The sequence below is a fragment of the Hypomesus transpacificus genome, chromosome 25, assembly GCF_021917145.1.
Source record: "Hypomesus transpacificus isolate Combined female chromosome 25, fHypTra1, whole genome shotgun sequence".
Taxonomy (NCBI): Eukaryota; Metazoa; Chordata; class Actinopteri; order Osmeriformes; family Osmeridae; genus Hypomesus; species Hypomesus transpacificus.
The window spans coordinates 1,281,186-1,304,903 of NC_061084.1; the positions used below are offsets into that span (position 1 = coordinate 1,281,186).

The following is a 23,718-nucleotide window of genomic DNA, read 5'->3' on the forward strand; positions in this document are numbered from 1 at the left end:
AGTAGTACGAGCTGAAAAGTTACGTACATAGAACATTTTCCAGTACAACAGCATCGGTTTGTGAAACTCTTATAATGATACAGGAAGTTTATTCATATCAAAATCTGTTGTAAGAAGAAGTCTCAGTCCTCCAATTTTTTCAAAGCGAACATGTTTTGTTGTTCTGGTTTTACGGAAGTTGGCATCCAGTTTATTGGTGCATTACCGCATCCTTCCGCGGGTGTGAACAGTGAATCAGAGAATGGACTTTCAATCGAATCCCCCCAAAACAGTTACACACACCCTAAAATACATGTTATCCTCCAAGCTTACAACATAGTCCTACTATAAAATCCTTATTCACTGATATCAGACACCCAGCACTCCATCTCTGCTTCACTATCATATCGTGTTAAGCCCCTGTAGCCTATCCCTTAAGAGAACGTATTGCCCTAAACTTGTGCTCTCCTTTCCCAAATAGTTCTATTCATAATCTATTTGATCTATTAAGTATCACAGAAAATGTAATCATAAAAATTAACAAACTTTGTAACTTGCTGTTTATGTGATGTTTTTGAAAGACTACAGCTATGTGGATTTGGCACCAAATCACTACCATTAGTGAAATGAACATGAATTCAAAAATATATTATTATTAGTTAACATCGTTCTAGATGATTGGCACATCAAGCCAAATCTTGAAAATGTAGTGTGACCCATCTGCACTTTAAGACCTTAAAAGAAACATGGGCCATGGAAAACAAGTACAAAATACAATTTAAAAACTAAAACGGGAAAAATCTCAATTACAACAACATCAGTCAGCAGAAACAAAGTATTTTAAATCTTAATGGATTCTGTAGTCTCTGCAAAATGCCACTCTTTAGTAGCTTCAATTGACTATGCTTCTATTTGTTCATTTGCTCCTTCTTGTTGGTCCGGCATGCTTGATGTATTATCTTTGACTGTCTTGGTCCCGTCTGAGTCTCTGTCTGAATCCTCGTCCTCCTTGTCTTCCACTGCTTGGCCATTCTGCTCAACAGGAACCGCCCCTTTCCTCTGAGGCAGGACTGTGAAGAAGGCCTCTTGCCAATCACCCTTCTCCATATACGACAGAATGATCTCAAATACTGGAGAGACAAATGAACTTGACATTATTGTCTAAAAGTGACTCAGCAACCTGAAGTTGAGGAAGGTATGGTTCCCTGCATTGGTTATGCATAGGTAACCTGCCTGAAGCCTTCTCCAGTAATGTGCCTTCCCATTCTGTTTCTAAAAACTTCCGTAGGGGGACTTCCTTACCGTGATTGACTGCGAGCACTTTCCGGCTGTTCATCTTGACAAAGCTTTCTAGAGGGAGCTGTGCATGCTGAATCCCCAGCTCCTTGGCTCTCTCAAAGGAGATCCCCTATCACCCAGTCATCCAAAACAAAACAGTCAGGTTTGTATTGTCAGTGAAGAAATTCTACAAATTGATTGTAGATTTGAATACTTGGGGTGGGTGTTGCATATGGCGCACAATAAGTAAATCTGACCTTGTGGTGGTTGTGGTCCACCAGGCCTCCGATGACATAGGCTTTGGTGTCGTCCAGTTCAGTCAGCACATTTGGGGAGTCAGAGGTTAGGTACACCAGCTCCTCTCTGGGTATGACTTCATGGTAGTGCTCCGTTTTGATAGTTATATCCTGTCCGAGAAATACACACACACACACACACACACACACATTTCAGTATGATTTAAATGGGCACATGTGGACAGAGTTGATGAGGGAATCAAAAGTGTGTGTGTGTGTGGGGGACGTCGACAAGAGACGACACTTGCCTTCCAATTAACCCATCCTTTGTCAGTTTCATCCATGTTTTGTTTTAACTGTCCACCAAGACTGGTTAAATAAAACTGTACAGGGTGTAAAGTGCGTCGATTTTCTGCATAGCATCTCTGGATTTGCTTGTGGAGCTTCCTCACGTCCTTCACATGGGGAGGGGGGGGGGAGAAGAGTGATTCAATACAACATTTCTATGATTTACACAGAAAAAACAGCCCCACCTCTCTCAATTCATGTTATACCTTGAACATCATGAGGCTGTCAAAGCTGCAGTCCACCACTAGTCTCAGAGGACTGGGCTGCACCTCACTGCGTAGACGCTTGCGGCTGACCCATTCAGCTCCCTCTTCCTCTTGAGTTGATCGCTCCTGTCGCTTCTTTTGCCTCTTCTCCTTGCGCCTCTGCCTGTGAAATAGAACACAATCCCAATCATTTAAATATATATGTAGGTACGCTCTTACAAACGAATGGATGGGTTGTCAAGATTGAATCAAACAACACATAGAAAGAAAATGTTGCATGCTTTGATTTTGTAAATCAGGATGAATACTAAGGAATCATTATTTTTTTTGTCAGTTCTCAATAAAAAAAGTTTCTTCCCGCACAGGATGTAGTTGTAATATAGGCTATATACTTGGCAGAGATTACATAACATCAGCTGTTGTTCCTTACTTTCGAAGGTCCCTCTGCTCCTCCCATTGCTGATGTTTCAAGAGTTTTTTCCTCTGCCTTTTTGAAATTGTGTCTGTCTGACTGTTATTGGGATCTCCACACGAGGGTTCTGTAATCACATCATTTCCCTCATGGGACATTGTGACACCTTCCAAAATATCTAATGATGTAGTCAGCTACCTAGCAACTTTCCACTGATACTGGCTATATACTGGCTAGCAGGCTTACCAGACCTTTTTGCTTGTCTAGCGTTATCTCATTGCCTAGCCAGCACAGCAGAGCAGCCAGCTTGCACCGTTGTGTGGTGATGCTATTGTGTGGTGTACGCACGAGCGAACAAACGTATTCAATCGAACGGAATAAAGGTCGTTCAAGCCGTACAAAACCGTAATTATTTACACTTGTTCGCTAACATGTTGAGAACAGTCTTCAAACTAACATGACATGTGAGATTGTCGCATTTTATTGACGTCATGTCAAACGCTCACGTTACGTAGACAGTTTTAGAGAGTTTTTAAAACGCATCTATTTCAAGTGAAGTAATACCATCAGGTCTTCTATGGATACACATATATAACCTACATACATACCTACATAAAGCCACATAAAGTTCAGGTTCTTATTTTGGACCAGAAATAGATCTTCCAAAGAAAATAAAGGGAAGGCAACTACAAAAATGTATATTGCGAGTCCACAGTAAAACGCCTTGTTGTATTTGCCAATAGTTCGAATTATATTGTCATTTCACATGCTTTTGTCAGCAGTCATTACAAATGATAGTACACATTTTACGTCTATTTACATTTTATTGTGATTACAGACGATGTAACTTTTAAGGGGGTGACATGAGCCAACCAACACGCAAATTGGCCAATAATCGATGACTAAAAGACCTTCCATGAAAACCAGGAACCAATCAAGAACAACCGATAGGCTCACAACGATTCCGCGTGCAGTCAGACAGATGGCAATAAGCAGGCAAAGGAATACCACTGGTGCTGGTTAAGTAGGAAGTGCATTCAAAACTATATCTCTGGGTGTAGTTAAAAACATCTGCTCTTGATTTCGATGTGAATATCAATTTCGACTCTTCGAAGTAATTTTTGGTAGTTGCGTTGTCGGCAAGAGTTATCAACAAGTAAATAGCTAAATATCCATAGCGACATCTGGGGTGGGCGAGACTGCTGCTGTGGCTTGCTAGCTGGTAGCTATAGCTACAGCTGACTGTCGCGGACCAAACGGCTTGGGTTAGTTGGGCCTGGGTACAATCTCTGCCTGGTTGATCTGCATGCTAGCTGGATAGCAAACAACTAGATTAATAGTATATATTTTCTGCTCTCACAATAGCAAGATTACGTTATTCAGATTTGACTGGACGACCACACAGGAATACCAAATGGGTGAGTATCAAATGATCAATTAGTACTAGCTAGCCTTAACATTGGCTAGCAAGCTATAATATATTACATGTGTACAGTACAGTAGCTAGCTAACGTAAGATACGCATGACTGTTAAAACGTGATGCATTTGTATAAGAAGCGATTTTACTCATGGGGAATTGATGGCTACTTCTCATCTGAAGCAGGATTAATTATTTGAATCTCTCGCAATCATTTCTGAGTCTCAAGTAGCGCTTGGCCGGTGGGGTGTCAGAGGAGGCAGCAGCTAGCGGTTCGCATGGTCACTTGTCAGACTCAGCATCCCATGATTATGTAACCTGAGTAATACTGGGCCGAAAACTGTCGGTCTGTGCTCATTGAGAACGACACGGCTATTACAGTATATTTGTACGTGACAGTTTTTTTTGTGGGCAATGGAAAGCAATATATTGGGAATTTGAGCACATTACAATGGCAGCCAAGGAAGAACCGCAAATCTGAGAATCATCCATAAAATAGCATTAATAACGATGATCCAATACTGCTCCACAATAGCCATGCATCCAGCTGTTACGCAATAACACCATGCACGCAGCAAACAAGATTGCCGTTCATATTGCATTTGATTCCCAACATATTCATGCGCTCCACATTTTGATAGTAGGTATACTTGCCATCCTTATGCTTAGACTGGATGCGGATTGATTGTTACTTAAAAATACTGGACCTCACCCACTTAATAAATTGGAACGGGATATTCATCTGTCAAGATATCAGAAAAGGCTTGCTTCTGTTTATGATGTTGAAAGCCTCATCTCTCTGCCATAGTGATCCTTTTACACTTGTGGCGTAGAACACCTTGGGGAAAAAGAGTGAATTGATGTGGAATTGTACAATGTTTTAATCTTAATTCTTTTTGAACATATTCAGAAAGCATCTGTGTAAGTGCTGATGTGTTTTTTTCTTCTTATTTTATATTTAATGATCACGCTCAGTACAGTGCTGTTTGGGTCGAGGCAGTTAATAATACAGACAGCTGGCTGTGGAAATCTCTGAATAATTATTAGACTCATCCCAGACTGTAATTTTTCTAGACACCAAAATGATCCATTGCTAGGCCCCAACACAAAGTACCAGTGTGCAAACGACAAAAGCAGTAACTGTTTGCCTTCACTAAATGCTTTGAAAAGCAGCTGTTTTAAGCCATAAAAGCCCCTATCCCCATTTCATAGTGTGAGGGCTCCTTTATGTCAACTGTAATAGTAAAATTTATCTCGTGCTATCCAGGACATTAAGATGTCTGTTGCTCGTGTGAGTAAAAGACACAAAGCGTCACTGAAGTAAATTTGAGTAATCTTACAGATTGGCCTAGATACTTGGCCCAAATGTCTATGGTTCTCATGGTCAAATACATATGATGGAACCACATTTGTACAATGGAAGATCATTTACAGTGCTTGTGGACACTGGCTATACCCGTTCTGGGTGAATTAGGATACTCATCATTTTGCTCATTCTACCCCAGCAGACAATCTGAGCGAAGCGTTGAAGAAGCTAAAGCTAACCACTGCAGATGGTTCCTCAGACAGTGTGGAGAGCTGCCTAGACTGTCTGCTCAAAGCACTCACTCACAACAGTAAGTTATAAAATGTTCTCAAGACTCATCTTGTAGCTTTGTGTGAACTACTCATTTATATAGTTGTGTCCCTGCAGCTACAAGGAGAGAGGGTTAAGTTGTCCAATTCACTGTTAGAACACTATAGGTCGATTAGCAAATAAACTATTTGTATCCTTCACTTTAAAAGGGCTAGGGTTAAAAAATAAATCATATTTTTGACATCAAACATGGAAATATTTGAATACATGTACATATATAAATATATGTTTTTTCTTGAAGACTCACTACAATCAAAACTAGTGACTGGTGTATCCATTCCACACCCTTGAGAGGAGTTCTCACGTGTTCTGCCTCTCGTCACCTGTCTCTTCCAGATGTGGAGGCCAGTGAGAAGGTCCAGGAGACGGGTCTCCTCCCCATGCTGCCCACGCTGCTCGCCCCCCAGTCCCCCTGCACTCCCAAAGTAGCCAACATCATTGCTGAGTTGGCCAAAAATGGTGAGGTTCGCCATCTTGCCACATCCTCTCGAAATACTTTTTCAAGTTTTTCAAACATTACTCTTACTTGTTTTGTCTTTCTGCATTTTAGTTTGTGGTTAATTTTGTTGTTGTTTTTAATGAGAAGAATCCTCCAAGTTCACGCTACATGTTATTAATTTTCTTAATATTTAGTTGTGCAGCATCTGTCAGACAAGCATCCAGCTTGTACTTTGTTTATAGATGAGAGATGCCATTAGTCGGATGTCTAAAATTTTCACAGGTCATCTATGTATGTAGAAAAGCAAAAGGATATATAATCTGTCTTGTTTGCCACCTCCACTGCCCATATTTGAATGCTCTCTTTTTCAGTTTTATTAGTAACAGATGGCACTCCAACAGAGCACCACAGGAGTGTTTGTGTTTTGGAGGAAATGTTAGTGCAATTGAAAGTAACAGCTAGCAAGCTAACTGGCTAGCTCAGTTAGTTGTTCTGTTTCTAGTTACTAATGATGCTAGATTAACATTGACTTTTAGCAGACACGGTAAAAATCTGTCCTAAAACTGCAGGGTTTCTCCAGTTTTTTCCCCCCCCCGACACAAGTGTTTTTTTTTCGGGGAGGAATAAAGGAAGTGAATGAAAGTTATAGGAAGAAAAGGTTTTGATAATGAATGGGCTTTTAGCTGCTTCCAAGGCAACAGCTAATGATCACTACCCGCTGCTGTTCCAGCCTTGGCACCAATTTGTTGGTATTTATCTGTCACCGCCCCTTCGGAAATGTCTGTGCCCGGTCCACGGGAGGCCAAGTGCCTACTGTGCTGAAAAGAACTCCAGTTGAACACTGCACTGTAATCCGTAATTCGCTTAAATTTAAGTGGAATAAAGTTTGTTATGATCGTTCCATATAAGCAGAACATGCAACAAATCACTCATGTTTGACCTGTAAAATCCACTCCACAGATTCCCAGTTAACTGTTCAGGGAAAATAAGTAGGTTTTTAGGATTTGTAGCAGTATTACCTTTCCCTTCGCCCCGAGTCTCGGTCGGTCCAGAAAACGTCAAAATGTGACCCGTACTAGAAAATGTGTTTTACATAACTGTTTTGAGGAAGGGCTCTGAAGGGACAGAAGTAGGTTGGGTGCTTTGCTATCAAAGTGTTCTTTGTTGTTGTTCTCTCTAGAGTTTATGCGTAGCCCGTGTGTGGAGGCTGGCCTCATTCCCCCTCTAGTGCTGCTGCTCAGCTCCTCAGACCAGGAAGTGCTGCTCCAAACTGGCCGCGCCCTGGGCAACATATGCTACGACAGCCGTAAGTAACTACCTCGCATCCATGGATAGGATCTCACACCAGGACACATACTTCACTCAACCAGTGTCTGTGCTTGAACAAGACCAACTAGGCCTACGTGGTAAATCTGATCATGTTGGAACAGTTGTGATTGGCTACTACTGTCTCTCTCTTAATCCCCACAGAGTCATGCATCAAGACTAGTGCTGTTTCTATTCAAATGCCGGGTAAAGGCCAGAATAGGTCATTAATAAACAGCAATAAAAAATGCACGCACATATTCAATTAATATTGTATGTGAGCAAAGCTTTTTATAGCAGTCTGACACACACAAACAAGTCCAGTATGTGTGTAAATCTATTTTTAATTATAGTTGTTAGGTGTTCCTGCCCTCCTGGGAGAGCTGCAGATTCCAAAGACCATCAACGACTTGCAGTATCGTTCTGTCTTGAGGAAGGAGTGTTTAGGATTACTTTCTGATGAAAATTCAGATGGGGGGGATACATGTGTTTTCAAAACGTTAAAGGATGGGGGTGTATAATACCTGCTGTTTACTAGAATCTTGGGGCTTATGTTATGTCATTTTTGATGCCAGCTTTTATATTTGCAATTGAAAGTAGCTTTTTTTTTTTATGTAAAAAAATATCTGCCATTTGTAAGGTTCAAAGGGAAGCATGTCTGTCATCTGTGGTTCACTTATTGCCTTCTGGACGGCTGGTAGAGATGCAGCTGTTCATTTCTGACATGCCATAAGTCACCAATATGATGAACAGGATCTCATGGGTCCAATAAAAAAAAGTATGATCGTGCTTTGAGTCATCACCCAAAAAGTAGCTTGTCAGAAGGGTCTACATTAAACCACCTAACCAAGGACATCCCAAGCAAAGGATGACCCAGATAAGACCACACCCTCTCACTCGCTCCCACACTCCTTACCTCTCTCTCCGGCTCCCACACTCCTTACCTCTCTCTCCCACACTCCTACCTCTCTCTCCCATACTCCTTACCCCTCTCCCCCACACTCCTTACCTCTCTCCCACACTCCTACCTCTCTCTCCCACACTCCTACCTCTCTCTCCCACACTCCTACCTCTCTCTCCCATACTCCTTACCTCTCTCTCCCATACTCCTTACTTCTCTCTCTCTCACACACCTTACCTCTCTCTCCCACACTCCTTACCTCTCTCACACTCCTTACCTCTCTCTCCCATACTCCTTACTTCTCTCTCTCTCACACACCTTACCTCTCTCTCCCACACTCCTTACCTCTCTCACACTCCTTACCTCTCTCTCTCTCTCTCTCTCTCTCTCTCTCACACTCCTTACCTCTCTCTCTCCCACACTCCTTACCTCTATCTCTGGCTTTTTTCTTCTTCATTTCTTTCTTTCCCATCCCCCAGCCTCTCAATTCATGGCTCACTGCTGAGGAAGTGGGCTGGCATCCACAGACTAGGAGCACCAGGCATGTCCAGTGAGATGACTCATCCAATTCTTGCCTCGCCAGCTACCTGCCAGACATCGCAATCTACACATTTTCACAGAGATGGTGACAATGTACAGTGGGCTGGTGCACATAGTGTTGAAGTGACTCTTGGGACGCGTTCTGAAAACCTCTTCTAAACTTTACGGATGACATGACAAGGTTTTTGTGTGGATTACATATATATATTTCTGGCACTACTATATTTACTTGCCCTTACTGTTGGTGTTTGGGTATTCAAGATGGTACAAAGTATTTTTTGGTACACATAAATTAGACTTATTAGCCAGCTGCCTCAAGAAATTTTTTGCTTTGCATTGAGTTCCAATTATCATATTTTAATTGTTCCTTTTCATTGTCATTTATCATTTTGATACAGCATTTGTTAATTGCATGTGATTGTTTTTGATTTAACGTAATATTTGTCTTGTTCTTTTTATTGATTTTCTTTCAGGTGGTTGTTTGAAGTGGTTGATTCTTTTTGTCCCCTGACCTCTTTGTTTTGCAGATGAGGGCAGGAGTGCAGTTGACCAGGCGGGAGGGGCACAGATAGTAGCTGAACACATTAAGTCCCTCTCCCAAAATACTGAACCGGCCAATGGGACACTCTTGACTGTCTTTTGTGGCATGCTGATGAACTATAGCAATGATAATGGTAATGACCATCCCTCTAGAAGGAGAAATTATCCAAACCTAAACAGCATTTTGAGCTAAGAATTGATCTATGTAGGCCCCAATTTATAATCAATTCTTGGGATATGTTCCATATTATAAATCTATATTAAAAATACTATATTTTATATTAACTGACAACTATATTGTGATACACTGAATGTACACACCAAGCCAAAGAAGACTTGTGCAGTCTAGTTTTGTGGTAGAAAGCAGTATAGCTGTCTGTGAAGTCTCTGTCTGGAAATTGACATTACTGATTGTTTCCGTGCAGCAGCTTGGTTGTTGGTGGCAGTGCAGTAGGGCTGTGCCTGCTAATTGTCAGCTCTTGTCCTCTCTCCTCTTCATTTTTCCTGATTTCTCCACAAACCTCCCAGGTGCCGATACCAGGGTGACTGTTCTGGGCACTTGGACATTGGGCTGTTTTAATGGGCGCCAGGCAGGTTTATAGTGTAGGAATGCAATGGCAGTATTTTACACCCCTCCCTTGCCCCCCCCCCTGCTTGTAGACCATCCCACCCCGAGGTGCTATGACTGCCCCCATGAATAATTGAAGTATGGCCAAAGTAATGTTACTTCTTTCTCCTCTGTCAGCAAGGTGCGTGTTGGTAATTACCTTTTGATCTATGACTGCTCTTACAGTCCGACCGACGCAAGGTCATTGACATCCCTGTAGGCGAAACACATTATACGGAATACGCTATTACAAATGGTAAAGAAAGCATTTGGGATATGACATGGAGACAAAATGTCTCCAGGTCAACAGAAAATACAATGTCATTGGAACACAGGTCGCTCTTAGTGCTAATGTGGTACTTGGGAAGTACTCAGCTGAGTCACCTATGATCTGTTCTAACACATGGAACACAGTTATGTGTGTATAGACAAGGTGACTGTTAAAATAATGGAAGTCAGACCTCCAAACCACAGGCCAGAGAGTGTTGTCTTTTACATTGTGTACATGAATCTGTTGGCGACCGCTAATTCATGGGGAAAAAAGCATTTTGCAGAGAATTGCATGCGAAAGGCTTAATATGTTACTCAGGAAATTAGTTGTTGCTTGTTCACTCAGTTTGGATTCTGGCTGCAGTAATTGGCAGACATTTACAAAATCCATTAACGTCAAGTTGAAATGTATACAATAGGTCTACTGTGAATTACGGTTTGCGTGTGTGTCAAAATGAGCCACCCATGCAATTATCCTAATGCAAATTATCTGGTTGTTTTTATTATGTTGATTGAACAATTTTCCAGCCACATTTCTATGCTAACAACATTATCATCTTTTTAAATGATAATTGTCACTCTTCTCCTTTTTCAATCACTTGCCCTCCTTTTTATAGTAACCATATAAAATCTTCATTACCGGCTTCCCAGTTTGTCTTTCTTGACAGTCTATCTCTGCTGTCTTAATGTCTCTCTCCCCCCCCCCCACCCTTAATTATTTTTCCCACCTCTAGCTTTTCATCAATTAGCATCTTGACACTAAACCAAATGCTTTCTCCTCTCTCCTCCTTAGGCTCTTATAGTTGCTTTTCCAAGTATCACTACTGCTGTCAGGGACATGTATCTGCACTGTGATCTACTGTGTATAGTACCAGGCTGATATACCACCATAGATATGGTGCAGATCAATTTTCCTGATTGTACAAACTCTTTTTATATACTGCTTTTCATCCTGTAAACCTTGTGTTATTGGGTTGTCTGTTAAAACATTTTATAATAACCTCAAACAAAGTCGACTTGTGTTTGTATGACTGTGAGTGAGGTAAAGCTTGTGTGGCAGAGGTAAGCCAGCATACACATGAAAAGATCAAATCAAAGAATTAGTCAAAACCCCGCACACCTGTTTCTCTTAAGGAACCCATTGTCAAATGTCCTGGCCTGTAGGGGGCAGCTGTAGTAACCGCCTCGTTCTTCCTCTCTTCGTCCCTCTGCAGACTCCTTGCAGGCCCAGCTGATCAGCATGGGGGTCATCCCCACCCTGGTGAAGCTGCTGGGCGTCCACTCCGACAACGTGGGCCTGACTGAGATGTGCCTCATCGCCTTCGGGAACCTGGCAGAGCTCGGTGGGTCCACGGCCCCTGTCTGCTGGTCCTCCCGCTGGAGACCGCTGCGTTTCGGAGCCGATGCGCTTCAATGGGGAAACGTTTGTGCTCTTGGCACAGCAGTGACTAATCGAGTATTCACATCAGCGATGGTGGGGGCTGGGGGGTTGGAGGGGGTTTATGAGGAGCCGAGAAGGATGATTCATGGAGATGGTCCCACAGGAGATGCACTGTACACAACAGTATACCAGCTGGGGTCCGGTGACTCACGGTCCCACGGTGAATCCTCGGGCCGAGCTGATTCCAGTCATGTCTGTGTTGCCTGTCTCTCCCTGCAGAGTCGAGCAAGGAGCAGTTTGCCTCGACGAACATAGCCGAGGAGCTGGTGCGCCTGTTCCAGAAGCAGTCTGAGCACGAGAAGAGGGAGATGATCTTTGAAGTCCTGGCTCCTCTGGCCGAGAACGGTAAAGAAGGGGATGACAAAGGAGAGCGAGAGAGAGGAAGCGGGAAAGATGGAGTGGAAGGGATGATAGTTTGTGTTGTTCGTTTTGGAGTCAATCGATAATGCCACAAAAAGACACAATGTACCGGTACTTAGTTTACCTTGCACACATCGTGCTATATTGTTAAAAATGCAATTTGCTCCCAGTGCATTACTTTATGTATCTCATTTTAACATCAGTGTGAATAGTCATGTGTAGAAGCTCAGTTGTGTTTGCATCTGCTGTGCTCGGGTGCTCCTCTGAAAACGTGTCAGCTGTTTGCCTGATGACAATGAACAGATCATGCTTGAGAGAGGGAGGAAAGAGAGTGTGTCATTGTCTGTGTCTTGCTTGTGTGACTGTACACTCCGACTGTTGTTATCATCATTAGAGGCACCCACCCCCCCAACTGCCAGTCTCCAAGACAACGTCCTACTTAATTCCTCTCCAGAGAACAGTCTCTCTCCCCTATTGAAACATTTCAAACCCCTCGTGTCATCCTTAAGCAAGTACCACCCGAAAGCACAAAAAAGTACAACTGGCAAAAAAGGCAGCATTTATTCAGTAATATTCTGTCTGTACATACACCCTATTTGGGATTTAAAGACCATGCTGTCAGCTGGATAGACTGTTGTTAAGTTTGAGGAGATGTGGTGTGAGATCTCTGATTTTGTCCTGCCTGATGAGGTCAGCATCTCGGTGTCAGACGTCTTTGTTTTCCTACATCCTTCAAACCGCCGATCTCCTCTTTTCCATCCTTTTGGCTTTATGGCTTTACTTCTGCTCGTTTGCCTGTCTCTCCACTCTCCTACGCTCACCCCCACACGCTCTCACACCTACACGCTCACCCCCGCACACGCTCACCCTCTCTCCTCCTCCCCCAGATGTGATCAAGCTGCAGCTGGTGGACGCCGGGCTGGTGGAGTGTCTGCTCGATGTTGTGGCTCACACGGTGGACGGGGAGAGGGAGGAGGAGGTGGCACAGCTCAAGACAGCCTCTGACCTTATGGTGCTACTGCTGCTGGGAGGTATACACATACATCACACACAAACAGCCCACAGTTGCCAGTAGTATTACAAAAATCAAAAAATAACATCTCGGAGGATCTCTCCCTGTCTCCTCGGCAGATGAGTCCATGCAGAAGTTGTTTGAAGGGGGCAAGGGAAGCGTGTTCCAGAGGGTGCTGTCCTGGGTACCATCCCATAATCACCAGCTACAGCTGGCTGGGGCGCTGGCCATTGCCAACTTTGCCCGCAACGGTGAGCCATACACAGCAACCAGGCAGAGATGGGTTTAAAAAAACAAACAAAAACAGGTCAACCCTTCCTTACAGGGTTCCATACCACAAACAGTCTCAGTCATGTTCTTGAACGCAACCGATTTTCCTCCAAAGGCACTACAGGGCGTCCAAGAATCTCGTTGTAATGGGCCAAAGGGAGTTGGTGTCGAGACACACAGTCGATTTTTCCAATCTCCCGATATTCCTAAGGCGCCTCTCTCTCTACCTCTGTCTCTACCTCGTTCTCTCTCCTCTGGCAACACCCCAAGTCTCTACCCGTCAAGGTTTCCCCCCAGTACAGAACACAGCTCTGACTGGGCTGAACGCCAGACAGCCTGGTCCCTTCTCCATACTGTCTCAACCTGCTCATTGTCTTCCTACTCTCTGCTGTTCTGCCAAACCAAGTTGGAAACAAAAGTTAAAGAACAAATCATTTTTGGGTGTGATCGATCACTGAACCTGTTTTAATATGAGCTTACCACATGGAAAACTTCAAAATTCCAACATAAAACCAATGTAAAAGGTGCTTTTAACGAAGGAAGGACTAATGTATGTCTGTCCTCAGATGGCAACTGCATCCACATGGTGGACACGGGCATCGTGCAGAAGCTTCTGGACCTGCTAGACAGACATGTGGATGAGGGGAACGTCACGGTCCAGCATGCCGCACTCAGCGCCCTCCGGAACCTGGCCATCCCAGGTGACTTTTTTTTTGGCGTCCTGTATTTTTCTGGTTTACCGCAACTGACATTTCTTATGGGAGCTGAGTGTAATAAAAGTATAAAATATCGCACGTTTGTGGACAATGTAAAAGTGACTTTAGCGATGTGTTTCTGACATGAGTTTCCTTCTCTTTAGTGGTGAACAAAGCCAAAATGCTGTCTGCCGGAGTGTCGGACATAGTCTTGAAGTTCCTTCCCTCGGAGAGACCACCTGTTCAGTTCAAGTTGCTGGGGACGCTACGCATGCTCATCGACACACAAGGTACAGCTTTGGGATTGGTGGGAAATAGAAAAAAACAACAACAACAAAGTATGAGCGAAGCAGGGTTTCGTCTCGCTTGTCCTCCTGTGGCTTGGAGATCTGTTCCTCTGGGGGGGGGTAGAGGCACAGGGAGCTCCACAGTCCCCCCGGAGAGGGATGACTGGAAGGGATGACTCAGGCCGTTTCCCTCAGCTGGTTGTCTGCTAACACGGTTCAGTTTCACACAACGCAGACACGGAAGGAAACTACATAGTGGCTTCATACTTAATTCCATAGCCAGAAATTGATGGCTAAAGTATTGTATTGCAGCCTAACTTCTCTGTATTGCAGCCTGACTTCTCTGCAGCTCTAAGTGTCCAGCATGAGGGGAAACTTGGCAAGGCATGAGCTGTTAGCCCTGTCTCAGGTTGGCTTTAATAGAAATCAATGACTTCCTCCATCAAACTTATTTGTGGATCCCAGTCGGACAGGGTGATGTGAGTGCAGTTGACAGAGTATTAGTAAAGCCTCTAACTGAAGGTGTCAACAATCGCTGGACACTCATGAATACCAGACCTAGGTCAATACAAGGATCAAATACCATAGAGCATTTGACAGTTCTGACACATCTCATCAGCCATTGGACAGTTCCATTGCGGTCATTTAGCTGGGTTTCATACTGAGGTGTATCTCCAGTATTGGACTGTGTTTGACCTAGATCTGAGGACTCATGCTTGCACAGCAAACACCGCAGGGGCCCAGATAAACCATATGCTGTGATACCAGCTCCTGTGGTCCTTCTCATGTCTCTCCAGCGGATGCTGCCGACCAGCTGGGGACCAATCTGAGGCTGGTGGAGAGGCTGGTGGAGTGGTGTGAAGCCAAGGACCACGCCGGCGTGATGGGCGAGTCCAACCGGCTGCTCTCTGCTCTCATCCGTCACAGCAAATCAAAGGTCAGTGGTTGGCTACCATGGTGATGTCACCCCCTGGATTGATTCAGTGCTCCTTGTCGGATTTGCCATATTTGTTTGATCCAGTAGAGAAGAATGAACATCTGGGGCTTTTCCTGGAGGGTTGGGCCATGTTGGGAATGACGACATCCTCATTTTCATCTCCAGACATGTTGATAAATACGAGAATTGTCTTTCGTCTTTAAACTAGAGAGATACTAGTGTCTTACCAACGAGAGAGAATTGTATTTTTCCGACAGCTTGCAGCTTGGCGTGCTGCTCTGTTGAACCTTGCTCTCCTGCTGTGTGTAAACGATCAGTGACACAGGTACTGAAAATAGGAAAGGGCTATTTGGCCTGCTAAAGTCTGCCCACTGGTGGACTGCTACACAGTGCAACCATGCGTCACTGCTTGTCCTACTTCCATGACATCACCTTTAAAACTAAAACGTCTGTTGACCAGGCGCCAAAGCATCTTAGATAGTACAGCGACACATCTTCCTGTCTGTAGGAGAATGACTCAGTAAAACCTCCCACCAGTGTTTTGGATTGGCAGTCTGATTACACAGATGACAGATCACAGTGTTTTGTGGGTTTCAGGATGTTGTCCGAACAGTCATCCAAGGAGGTGGAGTCAAGCACTTAATAACCATGGCGACCAGCGAGCACATGATCATGCAGAACGAGGCGCTGGTGGCGCTGGGCCTCATAGCAGCCCTGGACCTGGGTAAGGGTTATGAGGGATGGACTGCATGCACAATACAGACAAAGTTGACCATGGTGATGTCGTACAATGGTGATTGTGCTAAAGATGTAAAAAGCTAATCTTGCTGACCACTACATTTCACCATAAATGTCAGCATGTGTTTTTGTAGCTTGTCAAAATCCAAGCACATGATTTGTATATTCTAGGAAAATATGTCAAATTCACCGATTTTACTTGTGTTGGACTGAAATCTTGCTTAACCCAAAACGAACAGGAAGCGTGCCAAAATGTTACTAACGGTGAGTGGGTTGTGATTTGACAGTTGGTGCTGAGAAGGACTTTGTGGGGTCCAGCCTGGTGCAGGTCCTTCACAAGCTGCTGTCAGATGAGAGGAGTGCTCCTGAGATCAAGTACAACTCTATGATACTTATCTGTGCCGTCATGGGTTCAGGTGAGGCTTTCCACTGTTTCAGAAAGACATGTACTAACTCACCAGGTTATAAAGCTGTGGTTTCTGGTTCATGTAGTCTAACTTAGTTCCCGGGCTTTCTCTCATGAAAAGAGCTTTGGAATTGGTTCCTGCTACACAGGGCCCACAGGAAGTAAGGTCTTTGCCAACGCACATATAGCGTGCCACTGTATTTACTAGTGTGGTGAATCTTGATTTAAAAAAAAAAAGGATTTGTGTCCAATGTGGCGTTTCCTGGAATTCCCGGTGACCATTTATCGTTTGTGTTGGTCACCTCAGAGCCGCTCCATAAAGAGGTGCAGGCGCTGGCGTTCATCGAGGTGGTCTCCAAGCTGCGGTCGCACGAGAACAAGACGGTGTCCCATCAGGCGTCCCTCACAGAGCAGAGGCTAACGGCACAGAGCTAATCTGCACGCACACACGCCATTCCCTTCCACACTCTCAACCCAAGCCTGCCTCACGAGACCAACCTCCCCCCCCCCCCCCCCCCCCCCCCCCCCCCGCGCTCCCCTCACTCTAAGAAAACGACTCCCACCTGCTGTACGTGTCCCCCGCTATCATGTGCCAAGGTGTCCCTGTCCTAGTCTTCAGCCAACGCCTCCCCTAACCCCCGACCCTTTTTATCTCTACAACACACGCGCATGCATCCTCCGCTACAAGCAGCTCCCATGACACACATACGGTGGAGTACACAACCTTCCGCAATACAGAAACAAAGAGACAGCACTCTTTTACGACCATAGCTGTGATACCCATCCATCAATAACTCACTGGAAAGTGAAAAATGCATCCAAGAAAACGAGAAGGAAAAATAAACCTGATAGTATATATATATACTTTTGAAATGTATTTAGGTTTGTTTTGTTTTAAAGAGAAGCCGCGCATCCATTATCATGTCCAGACGTGTCCTGTGTAGCTTCTATTTCCAGCCGGGTTGAAAACCTGCATGTTTTAGTCCAGTTAATGATGGTGTGTATCGGTGTATACTTTACCCTTGTGCATTCCCTGAAATGCAACCCTGGTCAGTCCTACAATCATCCCCAGTGCATTTCACAAATTTTTTTACTTGACTTGGAAGTTGAATACACACTTCGACCTATAATCATCTCTTGGTCGGTTCGCCCGGTCCTGGTCCCAGACGACCTGAAGGTCGGATCAGAGGTCCACTAACGGGCATTAGCCTCTACCACCTCTCACTGAAGGAAGGCTGTTTGCTTGTATCTGAACCTGGTCATGAATACACATTCAGTCCTGGTGTTTGTGAGGGTGTACAGTGAAACAACCTAATATGTGTGTGTGTGTGCGTGTGTGGAACTAAGGATTTTCTGATTAGGAGGTTAGGTAAGAATAAAGACTGCATTGAAGGGTGGTAACAATCCATATGGTGAGCTATGTTATATACACAAGTACAGTGTATAGACAGCTATCTGATATCACCCTGTGCTGATGAGTGGGTATGAGAATCTGGAGAAGACTGCTCTGCACTCCATTCTTGTATGTGTGGTACTGGTCTGGTTGATCTCCCTGACAGTACAGGACCTTAGCATGTGTGGAGGTTTCACTACTTAAGGGTATTTAGAACATGCACATCCTAGCATGTCAAATACTTGGTAGACACCATAATGTGACGTTAGTCATGTTTTTAAACTATTTGTTTACTGGTAGTCCACAATTCTTTTTTTGGTTAAGTATGAATGGTTATTTATCAAATTTGTACCCTTACAAAGACACAAGCCAATGATGACGTAACCACAAGTAACTGCATACAATATTATACTGTAAACTTAAATGTTTGTTGTAAATGTCATTAATGAGTTGTACATTTGGAGGATTGTAACTGAACAGATAATTAAAGACATGCTGGCGATAAAGTGATTTTGACTGTTGTACTCTTTGTTCAATTGGCCTTCGGGGACAAGGAATGTTTCTAACTTGAATTATTCTTGGTGGAACATATATATGTATATACATACTCACAGTTAACTAACAGGTTATATATATTTTTGGACTGAGTTTCTATTGATAAGACCTGTATCACTTTGAGCTGATGTCTTTAACAGGACTCACTTTCAATGTTCACACATTTTATGACACAAAGTTCAGACACACGAGAACTCATCAGACCAACCTTACACATTTTCCTGTTTTATTGATAAGTTTTGCTATGAAGTGTCAATAGGTCAGTACTTAAAATGGGTTGATTTTACAAAGTAATAGGAGGAGGTAGTTAGAAGCACCAGTGTTGTGTATGGGAACAGACCTGGCATTGGGCTTCATGGGTAGGGAAGGAACGTGTTCTAGGAAATCATGCGCCAGATGATCAGGATTCCTAACGTTATACAAACATGGGCCTGGGATGGTAGTATATTTTTCAGGTTTAAACTTTTGCAATTATGTTATTCCCATTTCTTCAACAAAATGACTACAAAGGTTACCTCAAGTATTTGTTAGAATTCACAAAGACTATATACACCCTAACCAAGACTGAAGAAAAAAATATCATGTTAAAACAATACTTTTCAGCCCAAACTTTATGAATAATACTATAGGAAATCATTAATGCCCATTTGTGTGTCACAACAATCGGTGGTGGAATGAGAGTTCAGTTCAGCAGAGGAATGCTGTAATAGAGTAATCCCACTCCACATTTTACAAACAAATTTGAAAACAATTACATTTAGCTTGACGCTTTACTCAGTGTTACACTACAACTTATAACCATAAATAATATGAAGACAAAAAAAAGACACCAAACATTAATGTGTCATTGTGACAGGCTGGCAGTGCATTTACAAAGTGGAATGCCCTTGAAAAAGTATTACAATGTGCTGTTCCCAGCTGAGTAAGGTGCAGAGGGCCTCCTCTCCTCTGAGCAAGCTAACGTTTCAAGCTCTGAGCTAGCTAGTACACACTTCCAGTGCTTCCGAGGCAGGGGCACACATGCTACGAAACCTGGAGAAAAATAACGGCATTACAGTGTGACTTGTCTAGTGTATAAACCTAATGTGATTTGAAAGGAAATGTAACTTCAAAAATACAAGTGAATTCGAATTACCTGTTGAGTTCCACAGTGAAGGTTGTGGCAACATCAGGTGAAGAAACTGCACAGGAAGAGGAAGAAAAAAGGCAAGAATAACAAACATTATACATCACAAATGAGACATACAGCCAAGGATGTTTTGACTGTTCCTGAAAAGTGTAAAAAAGTTTGTTATGGGGATTTGGAAAGAGTTGTATCCATCAATTTATCCCCCAGTGGCAATACAAAGGAAGGAATAGTATTAGATCACAGCTAATAGCATTCAGATTGTTTAATAATGGCGGAGATTAGGAAACCTTCAAAGGAGTATGAGGTGTGAAGACCAAAAGGAGAGTGAACAAAGGGATCTCATAAAAGAGTGAGTTTATATGACCAAGATGCCCCATGTGAAAGCAAAAATGGGATTATGACGGGATTATAAACCCATATGATCATGAAACATCAAGGAAGTGTAGTATTATTAATAGAAGGTATTTTCAAGTGAATTTTGCTTAGATTTTTCCCCAAAATACGATGAACTTTGTCAATACTGGGGAATAATTACCCAATTTCAGATTTGATATCAGAATCCCAAGGCCAATAGATATCCAAACATGAGGTAATTTCTAGATTTTTGTCGATTTCAAACATTAACTAAACTATGGTGGAACTTCACAAGACGGACTACAGGAGACTTGTCACACCACGCCTAACCAATCACAATCAACGAGGACAAAAAAAAAGTGAAGAAAATGGATCCTTGGCACCCACCAGCCACATAAACCCAGACGAGTCCTTCATGAGTAGTATGCAGATTGTTTCTTGCTGGCGTAAGGTGGGGGTCGGCGCAGAGCGATAGAAGGGGGCACCCTGACGAGGCATGGAGAGGAGAGGAGGGGGGGGAGAATGAGGCGTGAAGTGACAACGCTGTGCTACAGAAACACCCTTTTGAAAAGGAGGGGGGTGGGGGGGGGGGGGGGGGGGGGTGGTGGGGGGGGATTTTAGAAACTGGCTCCTGTCCTTCTCAGGGCCGAGCTGTGACGCTATCATGAGATGATGCAGCTGGGATGAGAAACCAGTCAACAGAACATCCACCTCTTTCTTTTTGTGTTTTGTTGAGATGGGATCTCAGATTCTTAAAGCGATGGCATTCTCTTGCTATGAAGGAATGTGCTCCTAGTGGACCCCCTTGATGTAGCCAAACCACCTGTGTGCTGGCACTAAAGAAACATGCATTTATGGTAAAAATGTAATGTTGTTCTCACCAACTTGCTCTCACAGCTTCAATGTCACTCACTAAGTTTTGTGCCAAACATATTCCAAAAATCTGTAAAGGAGCAATACAAAAAACGAATTAATTGTATGAATACATTGGATTTATACTACACAAAACATACACATGGAGTTTGTTCCCGTGTATCACCTGTCAGCTGTGGAGGGACATGGTTCTCACCTGTAGTAGAGCGATTCCTATGAAGATGCCTGCCACCACCGTAAGGTTGTCCTGGAACCATTTCTCAAACTGCGGCACACAGCCTTTGATGTTAATGTAGGTCTTCTGTTCTGCATCCTACGTGACAGGAACACCAGGTTTACCTCTAACTGGTCCAAATGATCACCATACTAAGTCATTTTCAATCAATCACAAATAATTGATTGATTTGAAGTCATCAACACAAACATTGATTTCCAATAGCAAACTGCTTATCGACACATTTATCAGTGCTGGAACTGGACCATTTCACATTGAACACATAAATGCAATGAGATCGCTTCAGCAGAGAGGGACAAACAGGAATCAGGAGAACGGGGTGACTTACCCCTTTAGCTCTGATGTCATAGCCACACTGGGTGTTTATGACATCCTCCTGGCAAAGAAGAATAGGAAGGTTATTCAACGAAGAACATGAAACTAAAGAATCGATCATTTCAACTGTTATACATTATCCTTTCCTGTGTGTGTTTGTGATAATGTGTGATAATGTGTGTGTAATAATAGTGTGTGAGTGATAGTGTATGAGTGTGTGTTTATGTTCCCTACGGCAGGGTCTTTGGTGCAGCAGGAGAAAGGGACTCCACACTTCTCCCTGCTGGGGTTCCCATCAGTACAGTTGAAGTAAATATTCAGGTTCCAATCATCAGCCCCAAAGGCACCGCAACAATCCCACTGCAGACAGAATCACATGTTAACTCTCATTCAACATGCCTGCACTTGTGTATTTCGCTATTGTGAACATATTTGCATTGAGTGATGTGAAACTTTCCATTGACGTAAGATTTATAGTTTAGAGCTAGGACATCATCTTGGGTGGGAAAGTGGGTGTTTAATGAAACGCTTACATAGTCTTGAGTGAAGTCAATAAGGTTCTGAAGGTCAATGTCATCTCGGTAAGCTCTGATGTTATTGTTAATAAAAAAGTTAAGCTGGTCCTTGATCCAGTCCTTAAAGACAAAAGCCAGGATTCCCGCGGTCAACTCCAGGAAGAAGATAATTCCCAGGAACACTGAGAACTACAACAGGAAGGGTAGGAGATAATAGGAGAGAACATCCACAGGGTTAGGTTTCTTTCATGAAGACCAACTGTTTAAAATCTTTAATAATAAATAATATTCTTAACAAATCATGAATAACGTAATACTTTCATAGCACTGTTCAACATCAATTATTTTTAACAGTTTTATTACGATTTGGATTGATACATACAAACTTGAGCAGAAAGGTGTTTTCCCTCAAAGCACCGATGCAGCCGGCAAACCCTAGAATGAACATCACTCCTCCAACCACCACAAACAGCCAGACGGGGTCCAGCCCTCCCATGTCTGTGATGGAGGAGATGTTGGACAGGACGCCCTGGACAAACACACTGACCGTTAACTACAACCACAATATTAGCCAGACTAATGCACCTACACCTAGTGCAAAAGTACATTGTGGCAGACATAACAAGACCTCTTTTGTGGCCATAACCCACAAGATTCTCACATTTGGTGCGAGGCTCTAGGTTTGAGTAGGCTTTATTGTAAGTTCATGTCTACGTACTCACCTTCTCTCCCCAGGCCCATAGTCCAATTCCAAGGAAGGCCACCCCTAGCAACTGTCACAAACAATACCACGCATGATTATTAATCCAAAGACCCAGGTAAAACAAAAATTAGGAGCGTGTGCATTCAATGGCAATACATTTTTTATCATAAAATCATACAAGTTAATGCTTTAACAAATGGTTTTCTAAATTAACAAATGAGGAAATAGGAAGTTCGCAGCTGAGGGAGGGGTGGAGAGATGCAGGCACTGATGTGGGGGAGTGGGTTACAATGACAATGAATTGTTTTGTTTCAGGAAAAACTTGTGAGGCCTAGTGAGGCCTAGGAGAAACACTTGACAACAAGATCCTTTCCAATGGCTGGAGTAAACCCAAATAGTGTAGGCAGCAAAATGGCATATGGTTGATCTAAATTCGGAAACTGTCTGTTACAGTACATGTTACAGTCAACAAAATGGATAATTGAGTAGATAGTTGATTGTAATATCGTTTTTGTGTGAAAACTGATTTTGTGCATTAAATTCTGCCAGCCGGCATCATTTGGTGACCCAGTTGGCCTACGCTTATACTAAAAAGTGCGTACAACTTATTTGTTATCAGTCTACGAGAATTAAATGCTATCAGCTCACGTGAGTTAAAGCCGATAAGCTTGACAGTACGTTACGGAAGAAGTGCTATAATAACCTCAAATGCCTGAAGGCCTTGCAATTGAACCGTTCATATTATAATTGTTGCACCTGCTATGTTCACATCTATTGCAGTGACCAGCAATACTTGTATTTCAAGACCATTCGACTCTATTAATGTACTAATTAGTAACCTATCAAACCTAAGGCATGAATGCAAACATATTACCATTATTGTATGGCAAAATATGAAACCGCTAAACCGAGAGATGCAATGATGAGATTTCACACGAGATAACGGTAATAAAAATGCACATACCCAAAATATAATGTTGAATCCGAAAATAAAATATTTAATGCAACAACTGACTTCATGGCCTTTGTAATGGTTTCCTGTCATCCTTGCTTTTCGTCAACATCGATTTATTTCCAAATATAAATAAACTCGTATGGCTTTGTTCGTGCGGGGGGCAGCCTTCAGCACTTCGGATAATCCTCAACCTATAGGCAATAGTGCTCTATTGCTATATAAAAGATACATTTTGCAAGTCTTTCTTTCGATCAGCGCCTCCAAAAACAAACAAAACACGTCCAGAAACTGCTGCACAAATGATATATTTCATACAATTCTATTCTATGCTGTGTCGATTGAATAACGGTTGTTGGTTGTCCCCTGTGAAATGAACAGACATGGCTGCTCGTTGTGAAGGACACCTGATGCAACCAATCAGATTTACAGT

General features: G+C 43.1%; 3 protein-coding genes across 9 annotated transcripts; 1 reads left to right on the forward strand and 2 right to left on the reverse strand.

The window, feature by feature from the left end:
• Positions 1 to 555: 555 nt before the first annotated feature.
• Positions 556 to 2,937, reverse strand: trmt10a (tRNA methyltransferase 10A). The gene is made up of 6 exons (XM_047048913.1): positions 2,478 to 2,937; positions 2,048 to 2,210; positions 1,802 to 1,948; positions 1,515 to 1,664; positions 1,282 to 1,387; positions 556 to 1,109 (listed from the first exon to the last, which is right to left on the reverse strand). Exons 1-6 carry the CDS (start codon positions 2,615 to 2,617, stop codon positions 880 to 882), a joined length of 936 nt encoding a protein of 311 aa, XP_046904869.1. The 5' UTR covers positions 2,618 to 2,937; the 3' UTR covers positions 556 to 879.
• A 462-nt stretch (positions 2,938 to 3,399) lies between these two features.
• On the forward strand, positions 3,400 to 18,160 carry rap1gds1 (RAP1, GTP-GDP dissociation stimulator 1). 5 transcript variants are annotated; one of them, XM_047048908.1, is made up of 16 exons: positions 3,400 to 3,724; positions 3,825 to 3,877; positions 5,383 to 5,493; positions 5,850 to 5,972; positions 7,133 to 7,258; positions 9,226 to 9,372; positions 11,330 to 11,458; positions 11,776 to 11,901; positions 12,804 to 12,947; positions 13,048 to 13,179; positions 13,765 to 13,899; positions 14,058 to 14,183; positions 14,978 to 15,117; positions 15,715 to 15,841; positions 16,143 to 16,271; positions 16,569 to 18,160. In XM_047048908.1, the coding sequence occupies exons 2-16, from the start codon at positions 3,874 to 3,876 to the stop codon at positions 16,694 to 16,696; spliced, it is 1,827 nt and encodes a 608-aa protein (XP_046904864.1). In that variant the 5' UTR covers positions 3,400 to 3,724; positions 3,825 to 3,873; the 3' UTR covers positions 16,697 to 18,160. The 5 variants fall into 5 exon arrangements, with proteins under 5 accessions (XP_046904864.1, XP_046904866.1, XP_046904863.1 ...); XM_047048910.1 differs by having other exon boundaries at positions 5,386 to 5,493; XM_047048907.1 differs by having other exon boundaries at positions 3,400 to 3,877.
• On the reverse strand, positions 17,962 to 23,685 carry tspan5a (tetraspanin 5a). 3 transcript variants are annotated; one of them, XM_047048915.1, is made up of 13 exons: positions 23,298 to 23,685; positions 22,353 to 22,403; positions 22,013 to 22,159; positions 21,649 to 21,819; positions 21,350 to 21,475; positions 21,129 to 21,176; positions 20,762 to 20,878; positions 20,574 to 20,635; positions 20,080 to 20,178; positions 19,345 to 19,390; positions 18,840 to 19,241; positions 18,784 to 18,792; positions 17,962 to 18,691 (listed from the first exon to the last, which is right to left on the reverse strand). In XM_047048915.1, exons 1-9 carry the CDS (start codon positions 23,376 to 23,378, stop codon positions 20,106 to 20,108), a joined length of 876 nt encoding a protein of 291 aa, XP_046904871.1. In that variant the 5' UTR covers positions 23,379 to 23,685; the 3' UTR covers positions 17,962 to 18,691; positions 18,784 to 18,792; positions 18,840 to 19,241; positions 19,345 to 19,390; positions 20,080 to 20,105. The 3 variants fall into 3 exon arrangements, with proteins under 3 accessions (XP_046904871.1, XP_046904870.1, XP_046904873.1); XM_047048914.1 differs by having other exon boundaries at positions 17,962 to 19,241; XM_047048917.1 differs by lacking the exon at positions 20,080 to 20,178 and having other exon boundaries at positions 17,962 to 19,241; positions 23,298 to 23,682.
• Between the last annotated feature and the right edge of the window lie 33 nt (positions 23,686 to 23,718).

Excerpts from the sequence above, each read along its gene's own strand:
- tspan5a (XM_047048915.1), bottom strand. The coding sequence starts at position 23,378 with ATGACAGGAAACCATTACAAAGGCCATGAAGTCAGTTGTTGCATTAAA. Across the intron at positions 21,476-21,648 it reads TTGACTTCACTCAAGACTAT|TGGGATTGTTGCGGTGCCTT; the intron begins GTAAGCGTTTCA and ends TTCTGTCTGCAG. Across the intron at positions 21,177-21,349 it reads GCTGCACCAAAGACCCTGCC|GAGGATGTCATAAACACCCA; the intron begins GTAGGGAACATA and ends CTTCTTTGCCAG.
- rap1gds1 (XM_047048907.1), top strand. Across the intron at positions 7,259-9,225 it reads CAACATATGCTACGACAGCC|ATGAGGGCAGGAGTGCAGTT; the intron begins GTAAGTAACTAC and ends TTTGTTTTGCAG. Across the intron at positions 11,459-11,775 it reads CGGGAACCTGGCAGAGCTCG|AGTCGAGCAAGGAGCAGTTT; the intron begins GTGGGTCCACGG and ends CTCTCCCTGCAG.
- trmt10a (XM_047048913.1), bottom strand. The coding sequence starts at position 2,617 with ATGTCCCATGAGGGAAATGATGTGATTACAGAACCCTCGTGTGGAGAT. Across the intron at positions 1,388-1,514 it reads TGGACCACAACCACCACAAG|GGGATCTCCTTTGAGAGAGC; the intron begins GTCAGATTTACT and ends ACTGGGTGATAG. Across the intron at positions 1,110-1,281 it reads AGTGCTCGCAGTCAATCACG|TATTTGAGATCATTCTGTCG; the intron begins GTAAGGAAGTCC and ends TTGTCTCTCCAG.